At 53.6% G+C, this 19,379-nt stretch overlaps 3 protein-coding genes across 3 annotated transcripts; 1 reads left to right on the plus strand and 2 right to left on the minus strand.

Annotated features, from left to right (window-relative positions):
* Positions 1–4,992: 4,992 nt before the first annotated feature.
* On the plus strand, positions 4,993–5,853 carry PG985_000573 (uncharacterized protein; the record flags this gene model as incomplete). The annotated part of the gene is made up of 1 exon (XM_066820342.1): positions 4,993–5,853. The coding sequence occupies one exon, from the start codon at positions 4,993–4,995 to the stop codon at positions 5,851–5,853; it is 861 nt and encodes a 286-aa protein (XP_066691221.1).
* Positions 5,854–14,723: 8,870 nt separating this feature from the next.
* On the minus strand, positions 14,724–16,734 carry PG985_000574 (uncharacterized protein; the record flags this gene model as incomplete). The annotated part of the gene is made up of 3 exons (XM_066820343.1): positions 14,724–15,733; positions 15,864–16,423; positions 16,499–16,734. The coding sequence occupies 3 exons, from the start codon at positions 16,732–16,734 to the stop codon at positions 14,724–14,726; spliced, it is 1,806 nt and encodes a 601-aa protein (XP_066691222.1).
* Positions 16,735–17,289: 555 nt separating this feature from the next.
* Positions 17,290–18,525, minus strand: PG985_000575 (transcription initiation factor TFIIE subunit alpha; the record flags this gene model as incomplete). The annotated part of the gene is made up of 1 exon (XM_066820344.1): positions 17,290–18,525. The coding sequence occupies one exon, from the start codon at positions 18,523–18,525 to the stop codon at positions 17,290–17,292; it is 1,236 nt and encodes a 411-aa protein (XP_066691223.1).
* Between the last annotated feature and the right edge of the window lie 854 nt (positions 18,526–19,379).

Raw genomic sequence — 19,379 nt, forward strand, 5'->3', positions numbered from 1 at the left:
ATACCCAATGCTCGCTGGAAATTGGCAGAGGTCATGTGCGTGTTTGTGTCCTGGTAACCCGTCATCCCGATCCAATCCTTACCAAGCACAAAGTCCCCTGCGAGCTTCGAGCTTACCGATTGGATTGGCATCACTGCCCCGGCCGTCAGTCAGCGTCGCACTTGCTCCCCCCTGTGGATCATCGCATAAGCGTATCGTGCTAGCGTCGCAGCAGTGAGGCTGAATGAACTCCTCTCCATATGGGTTAACAGGGTTATTAGACTGGGGCAACCGTGAGGTGAGGGTTTGCCTCTCGAGGAGAGGACAATCAATTGGCTACATTATCAATCAGTCAATCAATCAGCACAGCGCACACCGGCTCCGACCAACGGGCCCCCCATTCACTGCCTCTCGCGCGCCTTCGCTTGCGCGCCCGCCCCTCCCTCACGCGCCCGTTCAGCAGCATACCGAGGCCGATGATTGCCATCTTGGGAACCTTCATCCATTTTTTCCTGTAGCCGACTGCGACTGAGGGGTTCAATCGGCGTAGCCGGGCTGCCGGGCAACAACCAATATTGGGAGAATGAATTCCTTCACTACGAGGGCGCAACGAGAGAGGCCGCAAAAAGCCAGCGACAAGAACCAAGGGCTTGGCATCTCCAAGTTCGTTATTGAGGCTGGCGGCCAAGAAGGCTGCTGCTGTTGAAAGTCTACGCCATTTTGCTCAAAATGGGCGACTCGGCTCCTAATAACAAACGGAATTGCGCGCCATGAACCTAGCCAGAAACGCAGTGCACGCCTTGGACCAATTGTTGTTTCTTTTCTCATTCTGTTATTCTTATCGCATAGTGCCGCTCGCTACACACGAGAATAGCCAGCCAGCTTATCGGGAAAAGCAAAACGAAAAATTCTTTGGTTGGTGCCCAATGCATACCTACTGCCTACTATGCCTCACACACCTGTTGAAGATCTTCGTTTCCTCAGCTATAGTGCAGGCATATCTAAGTAGGCTAGGTTCGGGATGAGCGACGGTATGGATGGATGGACATCACCATCGTCATCACCACCCACCATCGTGGTCCCATCAGCTCTTTTTGTTTTTCTCCCCCTTCCCCTGCCCCTTCTATCTTAGGAAACAACCCCCCCTGGAGCGGTTATATGCAGTCTGCCGTATGGGAGAACCCAACAGCCTGGGTCGACCTGGAAGCCACCCGTGCGAGGATCGACCTGAATGCTGCTGTTCCCTCCCTTTTTCTTCCGCGCTGTGCCTGTCCCGGTTCTTTTCAGCTGTGGCCGTTTCTCTCCCGCTTGTAATCCTCGTCTCCACTAGTAATAAGCGACGGGAATATTGCGGGCTTATATGTAGGTATGTAGGTACATGTGAACGGCACCAGTTTTTTTTATGAACGAACATGCAAACCGGGACATATGTATTTTTCCCCCATCTGTCAGAGGCCGGGAACGGAACGCTCCCGTCGAGTAACTGAAGAGGGCGTCACAAGCCGTGACGTGCCTCGTTTACACCAGACGCTCCCCCCAAGATCAACGGGCGGGTACGTGCTGACTGGCTCGGTTCGGTTCGTTGGATGCGGCCGCCTGCCCCTCTCCGTCTGCTCAGTGCTCTCACCCTCTGGGAGCCTCTGACAGGCGCGGAGGTGGAAGAATCCGAATGTAACACGGATGTCGCTGAGCCATGAGCCATGGACCATTCATATTTCAGGTGGAACTTTGGTCGAAACTAGAAAAGAAACGAAAGCAATGCAGACCGCAGACCGCAGAGCCATGAAGCAGCAGCAGCAGCACGCTCTTTGGTCGACGTGTTTCACCATTAGCTCTGTCAGCCAGGAAGGTGTGGATGTTTCCTGCTGCTTTGCTCCATCTATCAATGCTTTGCTGGGTAATGCAAGTGCGGACGAAGCCCAGAGTTGTTGTTAGCACGCACACTCTTTTGCCCCGGTCCCGTGGAAAGAGGCAGTGAGAGTTTAGCGGTAGTAGGCATGTATAGCTGGGATAGATACCTAGATAGTCCTTGCAATTAAGCCTACACGCGCTGTATTATAGGTCAAGGGGGCTGGTTATTTTTAAATAATCCGTACCGCATATATGGAAAGCGACATTATTATCAGATCTACTCGGAATAGCAGTCGACAATAATGACGACGGCTTCAGCCCCGTGTGCCAATCAACTCCCTACATGCCTGCTCTGCCTACTTTAGTATGGTCGTTAATCTTAATCATCCTGCCGATCGCTAGAGAATAATTGAAACAAGCACACATTGCCGTATAGTCCGACGATGACAAGGATCTGGCGACTGGTGGTGACAGCGATGATGAAAACCTCCCCGTTGTCCATCATCATGGAAGGGTTGAAGGGAGGGCCCGAGCGAGCCCTGTTGCCCATCTACATCTACCTGGGGAGGGGGCGCCTAGGCCGGCTCTCAATGTTTCCGAACCAGGCCCCAGGGGACTGCACAAGGGACTGGGCTGCACAGGGGACCTTCACAGGGGGGCTGCACAGGGGGGCTGAGGGCAGAAGGGGTGCTGGGAGCTGGGAGCTGGGAGGTTGCTGGGAGCTTATTGGCATGTCTGGTATTCTGCAGTGGTAAAACTGGCCTGCTGAAAAGTTAAATTGAACTGAGTGGCATAATTTAACTGGGGGTGGGGGAGGTCCGTTCCCTTGGAACCAATCCAATGCACCAAGTTTCGTTTCTTCCTTTTTTCTTTTTGGCCTGGATTCCTAGCTCATTACAGTCAGTACCTGCACCGTAAAATGCACACGTCACAGGAGCAGCAAGCAGCACAACAACTGAATACGATCGTCGCCATTGCCGTCTGAGATGAAATCCTCTTGGCATTCCCTCTTGCGTGCTGGTCCCTACCCACCCAGCCAGCACCAGCCAGGCAGGCAAAGCAAAGAGGTTTTGAATTTTGAATTTTGTTGAATCTCGGCCTCCCCATTAGGCCCCATGGGCAGCCTTTTGGCCTTCGCCAAGAAGCAAGAAATAACGAACGAGATTTGAATCAATGAAAATGCTTTGTTAGGAGCCCCTTCGGCCCGCAAACCAAGACGGTCTCGTGTAGTAGAACCAGTCTGGGTAAGGCCCCATTATGGCTGGTCCCTTCTGCGGCTAGCAGCAAGAACATTGAAGGTATGTTGAGTGCAAGCCCATACAAGAAAAAAACAATGTACACACAATACATGCTTCTTGTTCTGTCTCGAGTGCCGCTTCTACCGTTCATCCCACCGGCTGGGTCGCCCCTAGCCCTATCTGGGACTGCCCGTTGATGACGCTGACTGCTAGTTTTCCCCTTCGGGCTAACTACCTCTCGCCCATCAGCTGTCATCGAGAAATAGACTTCCAGGGAGAGTTGGCCTTCCGCTGCCCTGCTTTTTCTTACTTCCTACCACGGGCCATGGCGTCTTAGAGCCTCCCCGCGAAGAGACCTGGGCCCAGAAGAACTCAAATCCACGCCTGCCGCCCAGAGAGCACGACTACCTGCCTTAATACACTTGACACCTATGGGCCGTCATTGACTGAACTGAACTGAACTGACTGGAAGGGACGGACGGGAGAAAGCGAGCGAGCGAGCGAGCAAGCTTGGACTTGGCCCCTACGTAGCTCCTTATCTGACGCTAACTACCTCGTGGCAATCCACACTGTCTCTGTCTCGTCTGTCACGGTCGAGAGGCCGTGCTACTTGTTACGTGGTCGTGGACGCAGAACACCTTGATGGAGACATGAGAGCTTCTGCTGTGGCAGAAGTCTACAGCAGCTCCAGAACAGTGCTGGGAATACATCCGTACATACCTACGTGACCCAGAGGGCAGGGGGGGTGGGGGATGCTGGAACGGGGGAGGAGTGCTTCGGTACATACAAGCACTCCCTCCCGTCCACCCCTTGTCCATGCCATGCCCTGCTGCTATCCCCACCCCCCAAGTTACCCTTCCACCTCCCACCCCGGCGAAATGGCTGTACCCTAACGATTCCTGTACCTCCCCGGTTGCTCTATGGCTTCGAGATTGAAGCCATGATCCCTGCCTCATCTGTCTACGGGGCGCTGTTGCTGCTGGCAGTTGCTCTTGGCAGTGTAGGTGGCAGCATGTACTGGAGAGGTCGTTGTTTTCCCCAACCAGGAAGGCACACACGCCCGCCCGCACACTCGCCCACTCGAGCTCTCACACACACGGTACCGGGGGTTTCCAAGTTCCAAGCTTGGCCTGCTCTACCTACGACCTATCTCGGTACACTAGTCGTCAGGCCAGCATGCCTGCGTCGCTCATCGACTCTAACTAGCTGGCCCCGGTCTTCTACCTGCGGTCCTCCTCCTCGCCAGCCCGCCGCTCCCCCCACTATGTGTCGTACCTCCCGTGACCTACAGTTCAGTCTGTACACAGATCAATCTCTTCATGTACCCCTGTTAGACATTGCTTTTGCCAATCATCAGCCCTGCTCAGATCTGTTCTAGTAGGGTAATACCAGTGGGTGTCCTTCCCATACCTACGCCCCTGGTCACGGATACGATGGTACTTGGCTTGGCTCAGCCCCATACATATGTCTGGTTGCCCAACTCCAATAGTCGTTTATAAATCCATACCGTCCCTCCGATTCATTCCAGACCTAGCCTGCTACACCCCAGACGATCTCAAGTCATCTATATCACTGCTCGATTCCTGTCTCTCTATTATTAACTTTTGTACATTGATACCCTCTCCGCCGTTGCATTCCTCATCTTTCTGAACTTTATATACCTTATACTGCGGATACCACGTCTTTCTCTCCCTCCCTCTCCCTCTATCTCTCTCGCTCTCTCAGTCGTCCGTCTTCGTCGAAACTGTATCATATAATCAGCGTTTAGACGTTACCAGGCACATTGGAAACTCTGTGTGTATTACGAGGGAAAGCATCGGAAATTTCTCGATACCCGTTGCTCGACGTTTTAATAAACGTCGATAGCCGCCTACTTCCTATAGCCGGGAAGAGGATCGTTAGTGGAGGCAAGCACATCGACGACATGGCGAACCAACGGAGAGGACCCTGGTCCACGGAGGAGGACCACACACTCATGGAGCTCGTAAACAGCCAAGGAGCACTGAACTGGGTCAAGATCGCACAGATGTTGGACTCGAGGACACCCAAGCAATGCCGAGAGCGGTACCACCAAAACCTCAAGCCCACGCTCAACCACGACCCCATCTCGCCGGAAGAAGGCATGCTTATCGAGAAGCTGGTGGGGGAACTCGGCAAGCGGTGGGCCGAGATTGCACGGAGATTATCAAACCGCAGCGATAACGCTGTTAAAAACTGGTGGAACGGGAGCATGAACCGCCGTCGGCGGCTGCATCGCCGGCGCGGTCCCGGATACGACGAGTCGATGGTGCACTCTGTACACTCTCCCTACCACAGACCCGAGCCCCTGCAGCTGCCGGGCGCCATACCACCATACACCGTCTACCCGACGACGCTTTCACCGACCGCGACGGGGCGGTTCCCGCAATACTGCTGGGGAGGCGCTCACTCGGGCCTGCCCTCACCGTCAAGCACATCTCCTGGAGGCGAGTCTTTCTGGGAGGGTGAGAGCGGATCCCACTACACCACATCGCCGACCTCTGCCGGCCACCCCGGCTCCCCTGTCGAGCTGCCGCCGCTGCGACGTCACGAAGGCTGCTCGCCGCCCGTCGTCTTTGAGCAGCGATCCTGCCCCAAGGTATCGGTGCTGTATACCGGCCCGGAAATGCGATTACCGCCTATCCGCGCAACTTTGGAGTCGTCGTCGCAGCTGCCAACTGCACCCAACTCTCCGATCGCGTCGGGTACACTACGCACCGACGCATCAAAGGACTCGAGGATGAAAGTGGGCAATCTACTTTCGTAATCACAAATCACAGCATTATTTCGACGGGCGTTATAGGAGACATGTATTTATGGGCTATGGGACAAGGGGTGTTGATACCACATTGAGAGAAGGATATCCTGGGCTGGAACAGGCTCTTCCTGGGAAACTGTATAAAGTTTCGGCGTTGGGTGAGCTGGCCGCTGGGATGGGGAGCATACGGATTGATCGAGCCAGACTCTTGTCTTTTGTTTTTCTTCTCCCTCACAAAAAGCGATACCACAACATATACATGTGACGAGATGTCATGAGACCAACCTACTAGTCAAGATTCGCTGCCATGTCCAGCGAAATAATGAGATAATTTGACATACCTCAAACTGCTGCTTCCAATGCTGCCTCTTTTGCGTGTGAAAAGCCGCAATTCTGTGTTTACTCCGTCTACTTGCCTACTCGCCCGTGGGCACAAGTTGGGCCACCACATTCAAGACACTATTCTGAGTGATGAGATCATTGCCCACGTACAAGCAACCATATTTCAGTCAGCCAAATCGCGATGATGATGCGTTCACAAGCAGTCGCCCTGGGTGTCGAGCCACAACACATGAACCATTGACGGACTTACCACAGAAAAAGGCCCCGAAAGGCAGTTGTGCTAATCTGAAAAGACGATGATCCAACTTGACCAAGTGGCGCCTCTATGCCGTTTGCAGCCAAAACGTGAATAAGAGGTTGCCGTGTTGGGAACAAGTCCTAGCCTAGCCCGTGTCCCAATCGGTCCTTGCACTTGCACTTGCACTTTTTGCTCCCGGGGCCATTCCTCCTTGCCATGTACGATCTTACCTGCCTTGCCTGCTGAACGGCGGCCCAGTATTACGGACTAGGTACTGGTAGCAGTACGATGAGGGAAAGGCTGGGCTAGGGAAAGTTAGACAGGTGGGTTAGTGGGCGAGGCAAGGAGACGGCGGCGTCAACGGCGTCACACACCGGCCGCATTGCGCACGTAAACCAAGAATAGGAGCGTTTAAAAAACAAAACTACTACCTACCTATGTATTGACAAGTTAAGGGGAGGAGGGGACAGGACAATAGGGCCGCGGCCACCAGCAATGTAAAATTAGCCATGATGACCTAACAGCAAGCTACAGTAGTGCTGGTCTCTCTCCTACTACTACCTACCCTCTTTCTTGGAATTGGATTCAATCTTAGGGTCGACCGAGATCGACAACGGCCGGGCGTGGCTCTGGCTCTCGCGTTTGGGGAGGAGACACTTGGCCCTATGGGATCTCGCTCTTTTTTTTTTCTCCTCCCACCCTACCCTACCCTACCGGAGGTTTCTTACTCACTTAGACGAAACGACGATTCGTCGGGCTACCGTAGAGTGACATGTAAGGCAGGCCGTTCCCGGCCCCTAGCTTCACGAATCACAGCAGAGAGCACTGTTGTGAACGAACGTGTCGTTCCGCCCGCGCGCTCACTGGCGCGATGGATGCCCACCGCTACTATCGAGGAGACATTTTAGGGGCAACGGGGGGAAAGGGCTCAGCGGCAAAGGCGTCAAATAGAGCGAGGGGGGGGCCGCCGGCCGCGCACTCGCTCGCGCGAGAGATAGAGTGACAAGAGCATAATAGAGAAGGCGAGAAAATATACAACAGGACACAGACCCGTGGGGCGACTACGCTTGCCCAGCCATTTCCAACGGCTGGGCGTTTCCTGGCTCTTGTCGCCTGACTGATAGAAAGCGCTCCGGGGCGGGTTTGCCGGGGCGGCTGTGTGTGCGCACATGGGCCATGCTACGATACTTTGATAGTTGCCCATTTTTACCCACCACCAACAACCAGCCCAGGCAAACCGACCATCCGAAAAGATGAAAAATTGGAAAATCCGAAACGAAACGGGCATCAGTGCTCGCTCACAAGGAGAGCAATAGAATGTGCGCGCGCCGTGCGGTCATGCTGCGGCTGGGTGGTGCGTGCGTTGCGTGAGCTGATGTTGAGTAACATTGGCTGCTGCTGCTGCTGCTGAGTCCGGATGAGTTTGAGCAGGAAAGGCTGATGGATACCCAGCAACAGAAAAGGAGATGGACGATGAGGAACCGCGCACCCGCAAAACCTAACGACAACGGGCTGGGTCATGTCATCAAGGGACATCAAGGGACAGCAGCCGCCGACATCAAACCAACGCGTGCACGCAAACGTTGGCATTCATTCTCACCACCGGAGTCCAGATAGAACGTCACGCATTTCGTTGAGGGACCACAACAGTGGCGGTGATGTCTAATGCTTATTTTTTTCATCTATAGCCCATCAACAAATCGTACCATTCATTCATCTATTTGCTCTCTATCTCTTTTTTCGGTGGGGGGAAATAGAGATGGAAATGGAGATGGATAGAGAGACAGAGGCTGGACAAAATAGTGAGTTGATTAGCTGGTCACCTACAAATAAGCATGTTACCGGCAGAGAGGGAGTTGATCGACCGTCAACGGGCAGATCATTGTAACTCGACATGGGGGTAGGGGGGCGTGTGGTAAGTGATTGATCCTTGCGTGGGGCTGGCGCAGGTCGCTTTGCTTTTTTTCTTCTGTTTCTCTGTGACCCCCGTACCCAGCTTAGTAGCAAGGCTAGCGACACCCCCCCCCCTTCGCTTTCGTTGCTGAAGATCCAACACAACGGCCGTTGACATGGACTAGGGATCCCCGTTTCATCCTCACCCCCCCTTCACACACCCTGACAAGGAATTCCCATCGGCAGCCAATAGTTCCAGGTCACGATGCATATCCAATTTGCGCAGGAAAACCCGACCGCCGCCTGCAGCCCGCTGTAATTAAGATTTGGAATTGCAAGTGAGTGCACAATGATTCAAAATCCCCCGACGCACGCAGTCGAACTGCGCTAGAACGGTGGAAGAAGGAGTGGGCAAGAAGAAGGAAAAACCCGGCCCAAAAGCAACGACGACGACAACGACAACAACAACAACAACAACAACAACAGAGGGTGAGTGTGTTGGTGGGTGAGTGCAGTGAGTGTGCGAGAGAACATTGTTGACCCAGCTCGGTGGATTGACAATCTGCTTGGTGTCCATCCATTGCCGCCGAACACCGATCAGCCACGCATTCGGACAGATCCTTTTTCTTTTCCTGTCTTGCCGTGTACCACAACGCACTCACGTCTGGATTCGTTTGCCCACGTTTCCTCTCTCGTACTGCGGTGAAACAAGCTTAAGTATATTGGAACGCTCGTTGCATGCCATGCCATGCCGCAATGCCGCGGGCCATCGTGGCCGCTTTGTTGCTTCGTTCCACTTGCTCGGTTCCCCGTCCCAAATGCTGTCCATGTCTGGCATACTGTGCGTGCGGTTATGGTACTATGGCCGGTTGAACGAGGCACGGCGTATCGGAACTTTTTTTTTCTCTCTTGCCTCGGGCACAGCGCCGGCCGGGTGGTTGCACAGTAATCCAAGCCAGCCCTTGCATAACATCGCTACCCCCTCCTCCGGGTCCCTTCCCGTTTGATTGCCTTGCCTGGGCCTGGGCCTTGCCTGCGTGTGTGATCGAAACAAGTCACACAGCAAGCATGGATGGGCCCTTCTCTTCCTTTAGGTACCCTTGGCCCACTGGCCACCGCCACGCATTTTGTTTCGTCGATTGACTATCAAATCTCCGTTCGGTTCAACGGCTCAACGATATCCTTAGATCTCTGACCTACATCCTGCTTGCCCGGGTTTCTGCAAATACCAACAAACCTGACCCTTGCATTAGGCTCTTCGATAGTACAGAGACCCGAGTACGACTGACTGAACTTGTACGAGATTTGGGTGTGGGTGATCTGATCTTTTGGTGGTGTGGTGTGTCGGTGTCAGTGCATCGCGCGCTGTCGTAGTTAAAGTACTTGAAGACAAGACCCTCCCTCTCAGAGACGAGACAAGAAAGAAGGTCTCGTCTGTCAGTTGAGGATTGACACATTTGGCGTGGCGCACAGATTTCGATCTACCAATCTCACGAGGTAGCCAATAGTCTCAATTCGTCGGCATGGCAGTGTTACAGTGCTTGTGGCTAGCCATGGCCCTCCTGGCTTGCAAGCAAGGAATTCCGCTGGGTTGGGCTGGGGCTAGCCCAAGCTGACCGTTGCAACGTTTTCGTGGGCTTGCCTGCCCATTTGCGTAATTGTGCGACTCCAGTTCTTGCGAGCTGAATGCAGCTGCGTTGCGTTGCGTTGCTGGCTGGCTGGCTACCTCCTACATAGTAGCTACATAGTTAGCATGCCAACCGTCTCTCGCTGGACTATCGATCGCGGGACTAGCAAGACCCGGGACTATGCCGTTTCTGGCCCATGTCTGAACTGGGCTGCGGCTCACCGTTCGTCGGCGACGGAGTCGGTGGGGAAGGCATGATGATGATGGCGCTGACGATGATGAGGGAGATGAAGGGGTTCTTCCGCCTGGCTCCTCAATGCAGCCTAGTGCACTCTTGCATCATTCCCTGTTTCGACTCTGCTGCCCTTTTCAGGTCGCATGGACTTGCAGAGGCGATCGACAATGATGATAGCCCGCCGTTGCTTTGGGGGGTGGGCCGCTACTTTGCAAAGTAGATCTTGTGCATCCATCTCCACCGATCCCATTCCTTTTCTTCATCTGCCTGCCAATGCACTGGAAGTTCCGTCTTACTGCTTTGGGCCTGCTGCTTGCTTGGTCTGCCTGATCCAGAAGTGGCCATGTGAGGTGAACAGCCGATGCGACTGTCGAGATGACGATGTTCTCGGGCTCGAACAGGGCGAGAATCTGTGCCGCAGTGGGGTCCGTCCCTCCCTAACATCCCATCCTTTCCAATACATCACCACAAGAAACAACATCAATGGACGTTACCGAACGGTAGAGCTGCTGCCCGACGGAAAAACCGGTAGCCCACTTGTAAAGCCACGCGGGCGCGCACGAGGCGCCTAAATCCCACCTAGCTTGTTGCTTACTTGCTTACATATGCATAAATAGTACTTGCTTGCTTGCTTACCTACTACGGTAAGTTCCTTCTTCCCTGTTTCTGCACTTTCGGTCCATTTAATAGGGAGCTGTCGCGGCTAGTGACACAGCTAAAGACAAGCAATTCATGCTGCCGGGGCAGTGCTGGACTGTGCTTGTGTGTGCTTCAGCTTCAGAAGAAGCTGGTGTGTTTCAGCAGTTCGTCTTGGGATGGCGTAGTACATGGCGGGATTGTTGGGCCAGGATGGGCTGTCATTGGGCCAAGTCGACGTCGACTACTGCGCAGTATTAGAGTAGCCAAATGAGATATTGGCATTGCCGCCTCCGCTTCTCATCTTCCGCAACGCCCTTGTCCCTTGCCCATCCATCGTGCGTCAGTCAGCTGCTTGCTTCCTGGGAGCCTGTTGCCTGTGTCTGCAGGGGCTGGCTGGCTGGGCTGGCGGCCTTGGCGAACCCTGGCAATTGGCTGCAAAGGGAACAAGGGGCGGTGGATAGCGTACCCGTTTCTTTTCTGCCTTTAGTAGTACCAACCGGCTGGGTGAGCTGCACAGGGTTGTTGATTGGGGAGAGAAGTGACAGGGGGCAGGGCCCAAGAAACCCAATGCCAAGAGGGGGTGCGGAATTGTCGATCTCAGAACGTTCATCCCACCTTAATTGAGGCATTGAAACCCTGCCAGGCCTGTTCTGTCTCTGTCTGAGGTGGTATCCCGCAGCGCAGGGCCCTCCCAATTGCCAACTGACATGGGGGGGGGGCCACACAGCACTGGGTTAGTGGGCACCTTTTGCTTCTTCAGGTCGCCGACCATGGGAACCAATCAGAGGCCGCGATGCCATGCCAGCTCATGCATTATGTGGTGAATAGAACACACGGCAACAAGCAAACAACGGTGGGAAAGGAAGGTGAAAAGAAAAGAAAAAGAAGGCAACTGAGAAAAAAAGGCAAAGGGCGATCAATGCAAGATCGAATCTCTAAAGATTTGTGTCACCAGCATTGATTGGATTATGGATTATGGATTATGGATTACGGATCCATCATATGTACCCGGTTTCGCTGCCTAACCGCCAATACTCGCAATCCATTCTTGTTATGACTACTGCCTACAAGTACATACATACTCCGTACATACATACGTGCCTACCAATACTATTACACCCGCGGAACGGTGGATAACCGCTTTGTTCCTGTATCCGGCAAGTCACGATTCCGTCCTCCCTTGCACCCCAACGCGTGAGTAAAGCAGTGTGTGTGTGTAACTTCTCCCTCTTGGCGGCCCCCCTCGACCCCTGCCCCCTTTTCCCGGCCGTTTCGATGCATCTGGCAAGCAGCGCCAACGGTCCAGATTGTTTTCCTCAATCTCAGACATTCCGCAGGGATGCGGCCTCCCCTCTCTGCCCGAGATCGTATGTAAGCAAGGGATTACAAGTAGGTAGGTTAGGTAATGGGCGGCAAGGAATAAGAAAGAGAGAGAAAAAAAAAGAGAGTCCGCAAGACATACGTATCTAGTGACGAACCGGTGGATAAAAGCGAGGAAAACGATGTGACTTGCTTCCTCCCAGCGGGCATGAACCTCGAATAGTGCGAGAGTCTTGTCATCTATCATATCTGATGTAAGTAATAATGGTCAGTGGTTCCTCGAAGGCGGCATCGATAACGTCGCCCCCATTGCGTCGGCGCCCACCTGCCTGCATTCGTCTACGTCTATCCTTTTTTCGTGTATGGTGAATGTGGGAAGAAGATGTGTTTGTAGTAGTATTCCGTATAACCCAGCGATCTGGTTCAGCTACGGACAGGGATGGAGAACTCGGTTATCGACCGATCTGGTGATACCCTCCCTTGCTTACTTTTTCCCCCTCCCCCCTCGTACTTTTTTAAACAAAATCTCCGTGTAACGTACCTAGCTATACGAAGTTCCCCTTGTTCAGGGTGTGGAGAGAGATAGAGAGAGCCTGATCACACAAACACGCACACACAATATACATGCATAACAAAAAGATACACATTGGGGTTACGCAGGAGTGGGCTTGCATGTACGGTTGTCGCACAGATCGTGTCGCTGTGAATCGAGCACCCATCCCCCGTCTCCCAGTACAAATGATAAGCACAGCACAGCGCCACAGGCGGCCGAACCACCACCCCCTCCCCGCCTTCCCACCCGCGCCCGTTTCGATTGCGTTTTGCGTTGCGTTGCCTACCCTTTTGTTCCGGAAAACGGACGGGTAGCAGGGCAAGAGCAGCACTTCTCCTCCAATCGGTGATATACGATGCCTTGCTGCATATATGGCCCAAGTAACACCATCCACCATCAATGGAAGGAAGGAAGGAAGGTAAGCATGTCAGATCTATCAAGTCACACACACGCATACACACACTCGACTCCTCACTCCCCCCTCACCCTTCCCCTCCCCTCTCTAACTCTCTCTGATACTCACACATACGTACACGCGCGTACACGTATATACGCACGTGCATTCAAGATGGGGGGGGGGGGCGACACAACCATAAACACACATCTCGCGTTGCAGAACGCGCATGTAGTATCAAGTGACACAGTGTCTAGCAAGAAGTCGTGTCTGCCCTCGGGTCGGGCGCCAGAGCGATCGGTGGATGACGACAACGACGACGACGGCGAAAGAGAGAATATAGGGGAGGGGGTCAGGATAACCCGGAAGAGCACCCTCATCCACCATCCACCATCCGCACCCACACACCCATACACACACGTACACACATGCATATACTCAGATGCACGCTCGAAACCCCGTTCAGGTAAGGGAAACAAACGTAGAAAGTGAGTGAGAGAGAGGAGGGGTGTGGTATGTACATGCTCTTCTTAGTCTTGGTCTTGCCTCTCTCACTACGAAGCCGAGACATTCGCCTTCCCCCTTCTCAAGCATGCCATTATTGAACCCAATCCTGCGCGACGTAGAAATGGTTCAACTCTCGACTCTCGCCGCGCTGTAGTCTATCGATCCAACGATGCCAGACTTTATTGCTTCCTGTCGTCACTGTGCCCCATATTTGGTCGGTTGTGGAGGGAGGGACTAAGTAAGGCAAAAGGCTGAGCGAGAGAGAGGGCTTAGGGGTCGCGCGGGGAGGAAACGGCTCAGAGCCATATCCGGAGTGTTGTACTTGTGACTACTCCGTATCTACCTGTCTCTTCCTCCGTATGACACGAACGAGCCACGCAGTATCGTGTCGTGCCCTTGGAGTTGACAACCTCCCCTCCTCGTACCATAGACAGGGACGAGGTGAGTCTGTCGTGGTTGGACTCAATCACAGTGGCATGTAAGCTGCCGAGATACTCGAGCTCCATCGCCATCGATACCCATGTGTTGATGTAGAACAGGGCAGCTCCGCGATGCCTAGCTACATACAGCTACTGTGAATGGATGGGGGGAGCTGACGCCCAAGTACAGCCAAGGGCGTTTCTCTAATGCTTACTACCGTCGTAATTCCGTAGCCCCAGAGGTCTAGAGCTGTGCCCCGTCCGAGGGGGTCCTCATGTCAAGCCTCACGTCAGCATTGTTCAGTAAAAGGGCTGTTAGTAGAAGCCATCGTTAGAGCTATCGAATGATAGGTACCGTGGTATGTACGAAAGGCTACCAAGGCGGATAGGAGTTCTATCTACCAACTCCAACCGTTTCCATTGACACGCCCATGGCGTTAATGTGTCTTCACACCAGCCGTGCACCGAGTCGGGAATAGCTTCTAGTGCATGGCTAAACCCGCTGTTGACTAGAGTGCGCTTACAAAGTTTGATCTGACAGTTTAAAAGGTATCAAAAACTGCTTCATCAGGCCATTCTTCCCTATAAGCATGCAATCCTTCTCGACGGGGCGCTGCGCCATACTCTTGGCATCCAAAGCCCATGATGATCTGCCTGCATGCCTGACTGCCTGCTGCATCACTACCACGCTCTGAGAAGTGCATTGCTGGTATCAACTCCACGCCAGGCTCGTCTGTCGGCTCTTGTCCCGCGCCACAGCCAGAGACGCTGCAATATGGGCACTGGATCGTCCCTGTGTTCGCCGCTGCTTTCGCTGCTGCGGGTTCGGAGACCCCTTGCCGAGCTCCGAGGATTCGGCCAGCGACAGGGAGCCGACACTCTGGCCACTGCGCGAAGAGCTGGCCCTGATCACCGTGTTGATGCTCCCGGTGGAGTCGTGGCTACGGATACCGGCAAACACGTCTTCGGCGGTCCGCGTCGGCGTGCTAGTGGGCGGCTTGGGGCTGCGGCTCCACGTCAACGGTCGGCCGTCAAGGTGCGGACGTGGCTGGCGCGGGACGCTACTGCCCTGGGAGCGAAGGCTCGTTGTGCGGCGGCGTGCTGAGAAGGGGCTGGACCTAGGGTCCGGCGTAGGAGTGGCTTGGGACTGCCGAACCTGCTCATACGTTCTCGCGGTAGCCGACACACCGTCCTTCTCGGCAGAAGAGCGGTCCCCTTTCGGTTGGAGCGTAGCTTTTTCGGCGGCTCCAGTGGTGAAAGCATCGTCGCCCTCGGCAAAAGAGAAGCGGTTTTCTCGAGCAACGTTACACCTTCGGTCGCTTTTCGTTCCTGATGTGGCGCCACCGTTTTGACGCGATACTGATATCCGAGCCTTGTTCTTAGGATCGGCCCGTTCTGATGTGCTGGAATCGTCGCTGTCGTTACCGTCTAGTCTAGCACTGGTTTTCTCGCTAACCGTTCCTCGAGTCTCTATAGCTTCGGTATTATGCTTGGAGGGCTCGGGACTACCGGCACTCGTTAACCTTCCTGTACCTAGTTGCGACTGCTCTGTCGACATGGTCCGCAGGTATTTCGAATTTGTGTTTCCTGGCCCAAGAGCCGCATTTTTGGCTCGAAATCTTGGCTTGCGTCTGGGAGACTCAGCCCTAGCCGCATCCATACGCCGGAACTTCTCGCTAATCTTCACGTCCGATTCGGTATTGAGGATGTTTGGTATAGACCCTACATATGGTTAGCTTTCCCCATGGGGCATCGGTTTCAGTTGTGGCTTCAGTTGTGGCTTCTGCAGCGAATTCTGTGCAAGCACCATAGGGCCAAGAAGAGGGCGTTAATACTGGCGTAGGATACTTACTCGAAGATGGTCTGCGTTTGTCATCGCTATCGTCTATTCCCTCAACACGTCTGCCTTGGTCCAAAACTCTCATGACCTCCGCATCTGTTGAGAGAGAATGGCCATGCAGGAACGAAACAGCAGGCTGCGAGGCCACCGCCCGTGATTCGGCGTCGCGAGCTCTCGCCTCGCTGCGCCGTTTTTGTAGTCTGGAAAGGAAGTTCTCGGCATATGGCTGACGTCTGTCCAAGACGCTGTTGGTCCTCGCTAATGTGACCGTCTCGAGTCCAGTTTTTTGGGCCAAGAGAACCTCTAGCCGGCGAATTTCGGATTTGTATTGCCCCTCACGGTGACGGAACTCTGCTGCCAGCGCCGAGAAGTCATCGAATGTGTCTTCTTGCATGCGCTTGGCCTCCTCGCAGGCAGCGTTCCTGGCCGTGAGTTGCTCCCGGCAATTGCTGAAGCCCTCAATGAGGCGGAGAACGTACGAGTTCAGGTGAACCGGTAGCTGCGCCAAGTTTCCATTGGTCATGATGCTCACCTGAAGCGCCTCGACCATCTGGTCCAAGGACGGGTTATACCTGTGAGCCCCCTTGTAAGTAAGGTTACGTACATACCTTGGTTAGTTGCGAACAGGCAGGGAGGCAATATCTTACCGCACTTTGTCCTCATTGTTGACGACAAGATCGGCGCTTGACGGTTCCTGTGGCTCCAGCGACAGAGAAGAAGCATGCGTGGCGAGACTTGGATAGCTTGACATGTGGATGGGTCCAGGTCTGCGTTGCTCCTCCGCATCGTGGACACTGAAACGGTCTGATGAGACGGGTGATCGCGGCGTGACCGGCGTCCTTGATCGAGGGGCAAATCGGAACCAGCTACCTAGGTCTGCCATCTCGTTGTGTATCACATGCACACCGAATAAGGTGATCTTCTTGTGAAACCGTTAGTGAGTGAAATAAAGGTGTTCACGCCGATGAGAGAGCGGCTGCCAAGTCAATCAGAAAACAGTGTCGCTCGATGGTCACCATCATTGTCGGTAGAGGGTCAGTACAGGTCGCCAAAGGATTTGTGAGGTGAGCTGCTGGTGGTGCTGAGGCTCGTGAGGGTGAGGAATATTGAGACAAGTAAATGAGGTTATCCAACGCACCTGCTGGTTGTGGAGGTCGCTCTTGGGGTAATGCTTTGGAGTTTGACAAGTGCGTTCGTTGCTCTTGCTACCATACCTATGGGTCCTCATCCGTAAAGATAGGTACTCATTATTGCATTGATCAAATTGGATGCTGGCGACAACGAATTAACGCGATGCTCCAATGAAATTAAAATCGGCTTTGATTCTAGCAAATGCAATGCCCCCAATAAACGTCAATGCGATTCTCTAATAAATGAAGGCAATGTAGTTGCCAGTTCATTTGCATCTAGGTAGATATCTATCTAGGTAAGCAGAGTGCTATACGTCCTCAAAGGCCATATCCTCGTCCTCACTATCATTATCCGCAGGCTCTTCAACCTTGACCTTCTTGGCCGGCTTGTCTTCAGGGCCTGAAGCCGGGGTGTTGGCTGCGCTGGTATCGCCACTGGACGTTGGCCGTTTCTGGCTGGAAGGGGCCGTGTTGCTAGCAGGGATATCCTCAAACTCGTCCTCCTCCTCGTCATCCTCCTCGTCATCCTCCTCTTCCTCCGCCGCTTTCCGGGCAGCCTCCTCCTGATCCTTCTTGAGTCGCGCGAACATGTCGTCGATCGCGGCATCCTCCCCGTCGTCGGCGGTGCCGAGCTCGGGCTTCTTGTCCTCATCCCCGTCCTTCTTGAACGAGGTCGACGGATCTGCAGAATATGACGCGCCAGTGACAGTACTGGTAGTGTGCCACTCGGGCAGGGCATTTTGCTGAGCAATCTTCTCCTTCTTGATTCTCTCGGCCTCCTTGGTGGCATCATCTGGGCCGTCCGAGGCTGTGATGTTGATGGCGATGCTGGTAGGTCCTGTGTTTGCCATACCCTTGACCGCTGTGGGCTTGAGACTCGAGTCCACGGCCACCGACGCTGCCACTTGGTTGGTGGCATCTCGTTCGACAGGGCGCGCCGATGCATATGCCTTCTCGAAGTTCATTTCCGGGACGAGAACGCTGTCCAGTTCAGGTAGAAGATCGGTGATGAACTTCAGCTGGTTGTTGAGCCGCGTTGACTGCTCATGACCGCCAGATTGCCGTTCCGGATCCTGTTGGAGCAAGCTGTCGCAAGTATGGCACATGAAGCCCTGCGGTCCCATCTTGTCCAAGACCTCCATGGCGGTCCATTCGGATCCGCAGTAGGCGCAGAAGTATTCTTTCTTCTCCGAGGCCGGCACGGCGTTGCCCTGGACAGCCTTGTCCAACGTGTAGACCCTCCATTTTATGGCGTCGATTGCCTTGCGATAGTCGATGTAGTAGTATGTTCGGTTCGAGGGACGCTGCTGACCTTCCCTGAGCTCAGCTCTGACGTGGACTTCGATGAAGCGGTCTTCGCGCAGCTTGCCGCAGATCTTGTGGAGGTCTTTGGTGTTCTGCGCCATGAGGTAGGAGAGATCATCGTCGCGGAGGGCCGAGTGCGTAATCAGCGCATCGATAATGACAATGTGCCTGGGATCGAACTGCGTCGGGTCGTAGAAGGCGCGCGCCACCGAGCGCACGAGGGTTTGTGCTTTGTCCATCGTGAGCGTGATTGAATAAAAAACTGTCGATCGCCGAGTCGAGATAATCTCTTATTTTTCTGCGCAACCCAATGGTCAAGATTTCTCCAGTCGCCGCGCGTGCGCTCACAAAGGAATATTCGGTTTGGTTATCGGACAATGCGGCCAGGCAGATCCATACAATCCGACATGTTGTTATGCGTGTGAGGCACGAATGGCATAATTAGCAGCTGAGAAACATTGGACAAGCAGAAACGTTAAAAAAAATTATTCAACGTTGGCTCTGCTGGAACCAAGCATGCGACGACCCCCAGCCATTGATCGATTATACGAGCATGATTTCCATTTGTCTTTGGATTGCACTGAACGGAATATTCCCGGTCTTTCGAAATTCCGAAATTCCGCTACCAGCGAATGTAAGCATGACCTCAACACAGTAGGGACATCAAATAAACACCGGAATAACCAGGCTGACCGCCCATACTTATACCACTCGAATGGAATAATTAATAGTAATAGTAATAAACGATTAAGGTATATAGTATTTAGTTACTTAAGTGGAATAACCACCCGACTACTCGTATACTACATGTATTACATCAATTGCCAGCTATCGGGGAAGCCTGGCTGTTTTATTAGTCCGGTGTCTTGTTGATGTCCCTACTGCTCAACAAACAGACTTAGGCGTTCGATGAACTTCTTTGAAGATACATCGGACACGTATTAATAACATATTGATCTATTTCTTTTTCATAACCTTGGATACTTCACCAATAAACCTCTAAAGTATGTCCATCCGGTGGTGTTGATCAGTCGACTGCACTGCATAACCTTAGGTAATCAAGGTTAGGTGCGGCAGTCATGCCGTCATGTCA

Source organism: Apiospora marii (genome assembly GCF_038362585.1).
Source record: "Apiospora marii strain CBS 49790 chromosome Unknown utg000001l_segment0_segment0, whole genome shotgun sequence".
NCBI classification, from domain to species: Eukaryota; Fungi; Ascomycota; class Sordariomycetes; order Amphisphaeriales; family Apiosporaceae; genus Apiospora; species Apiospora marii.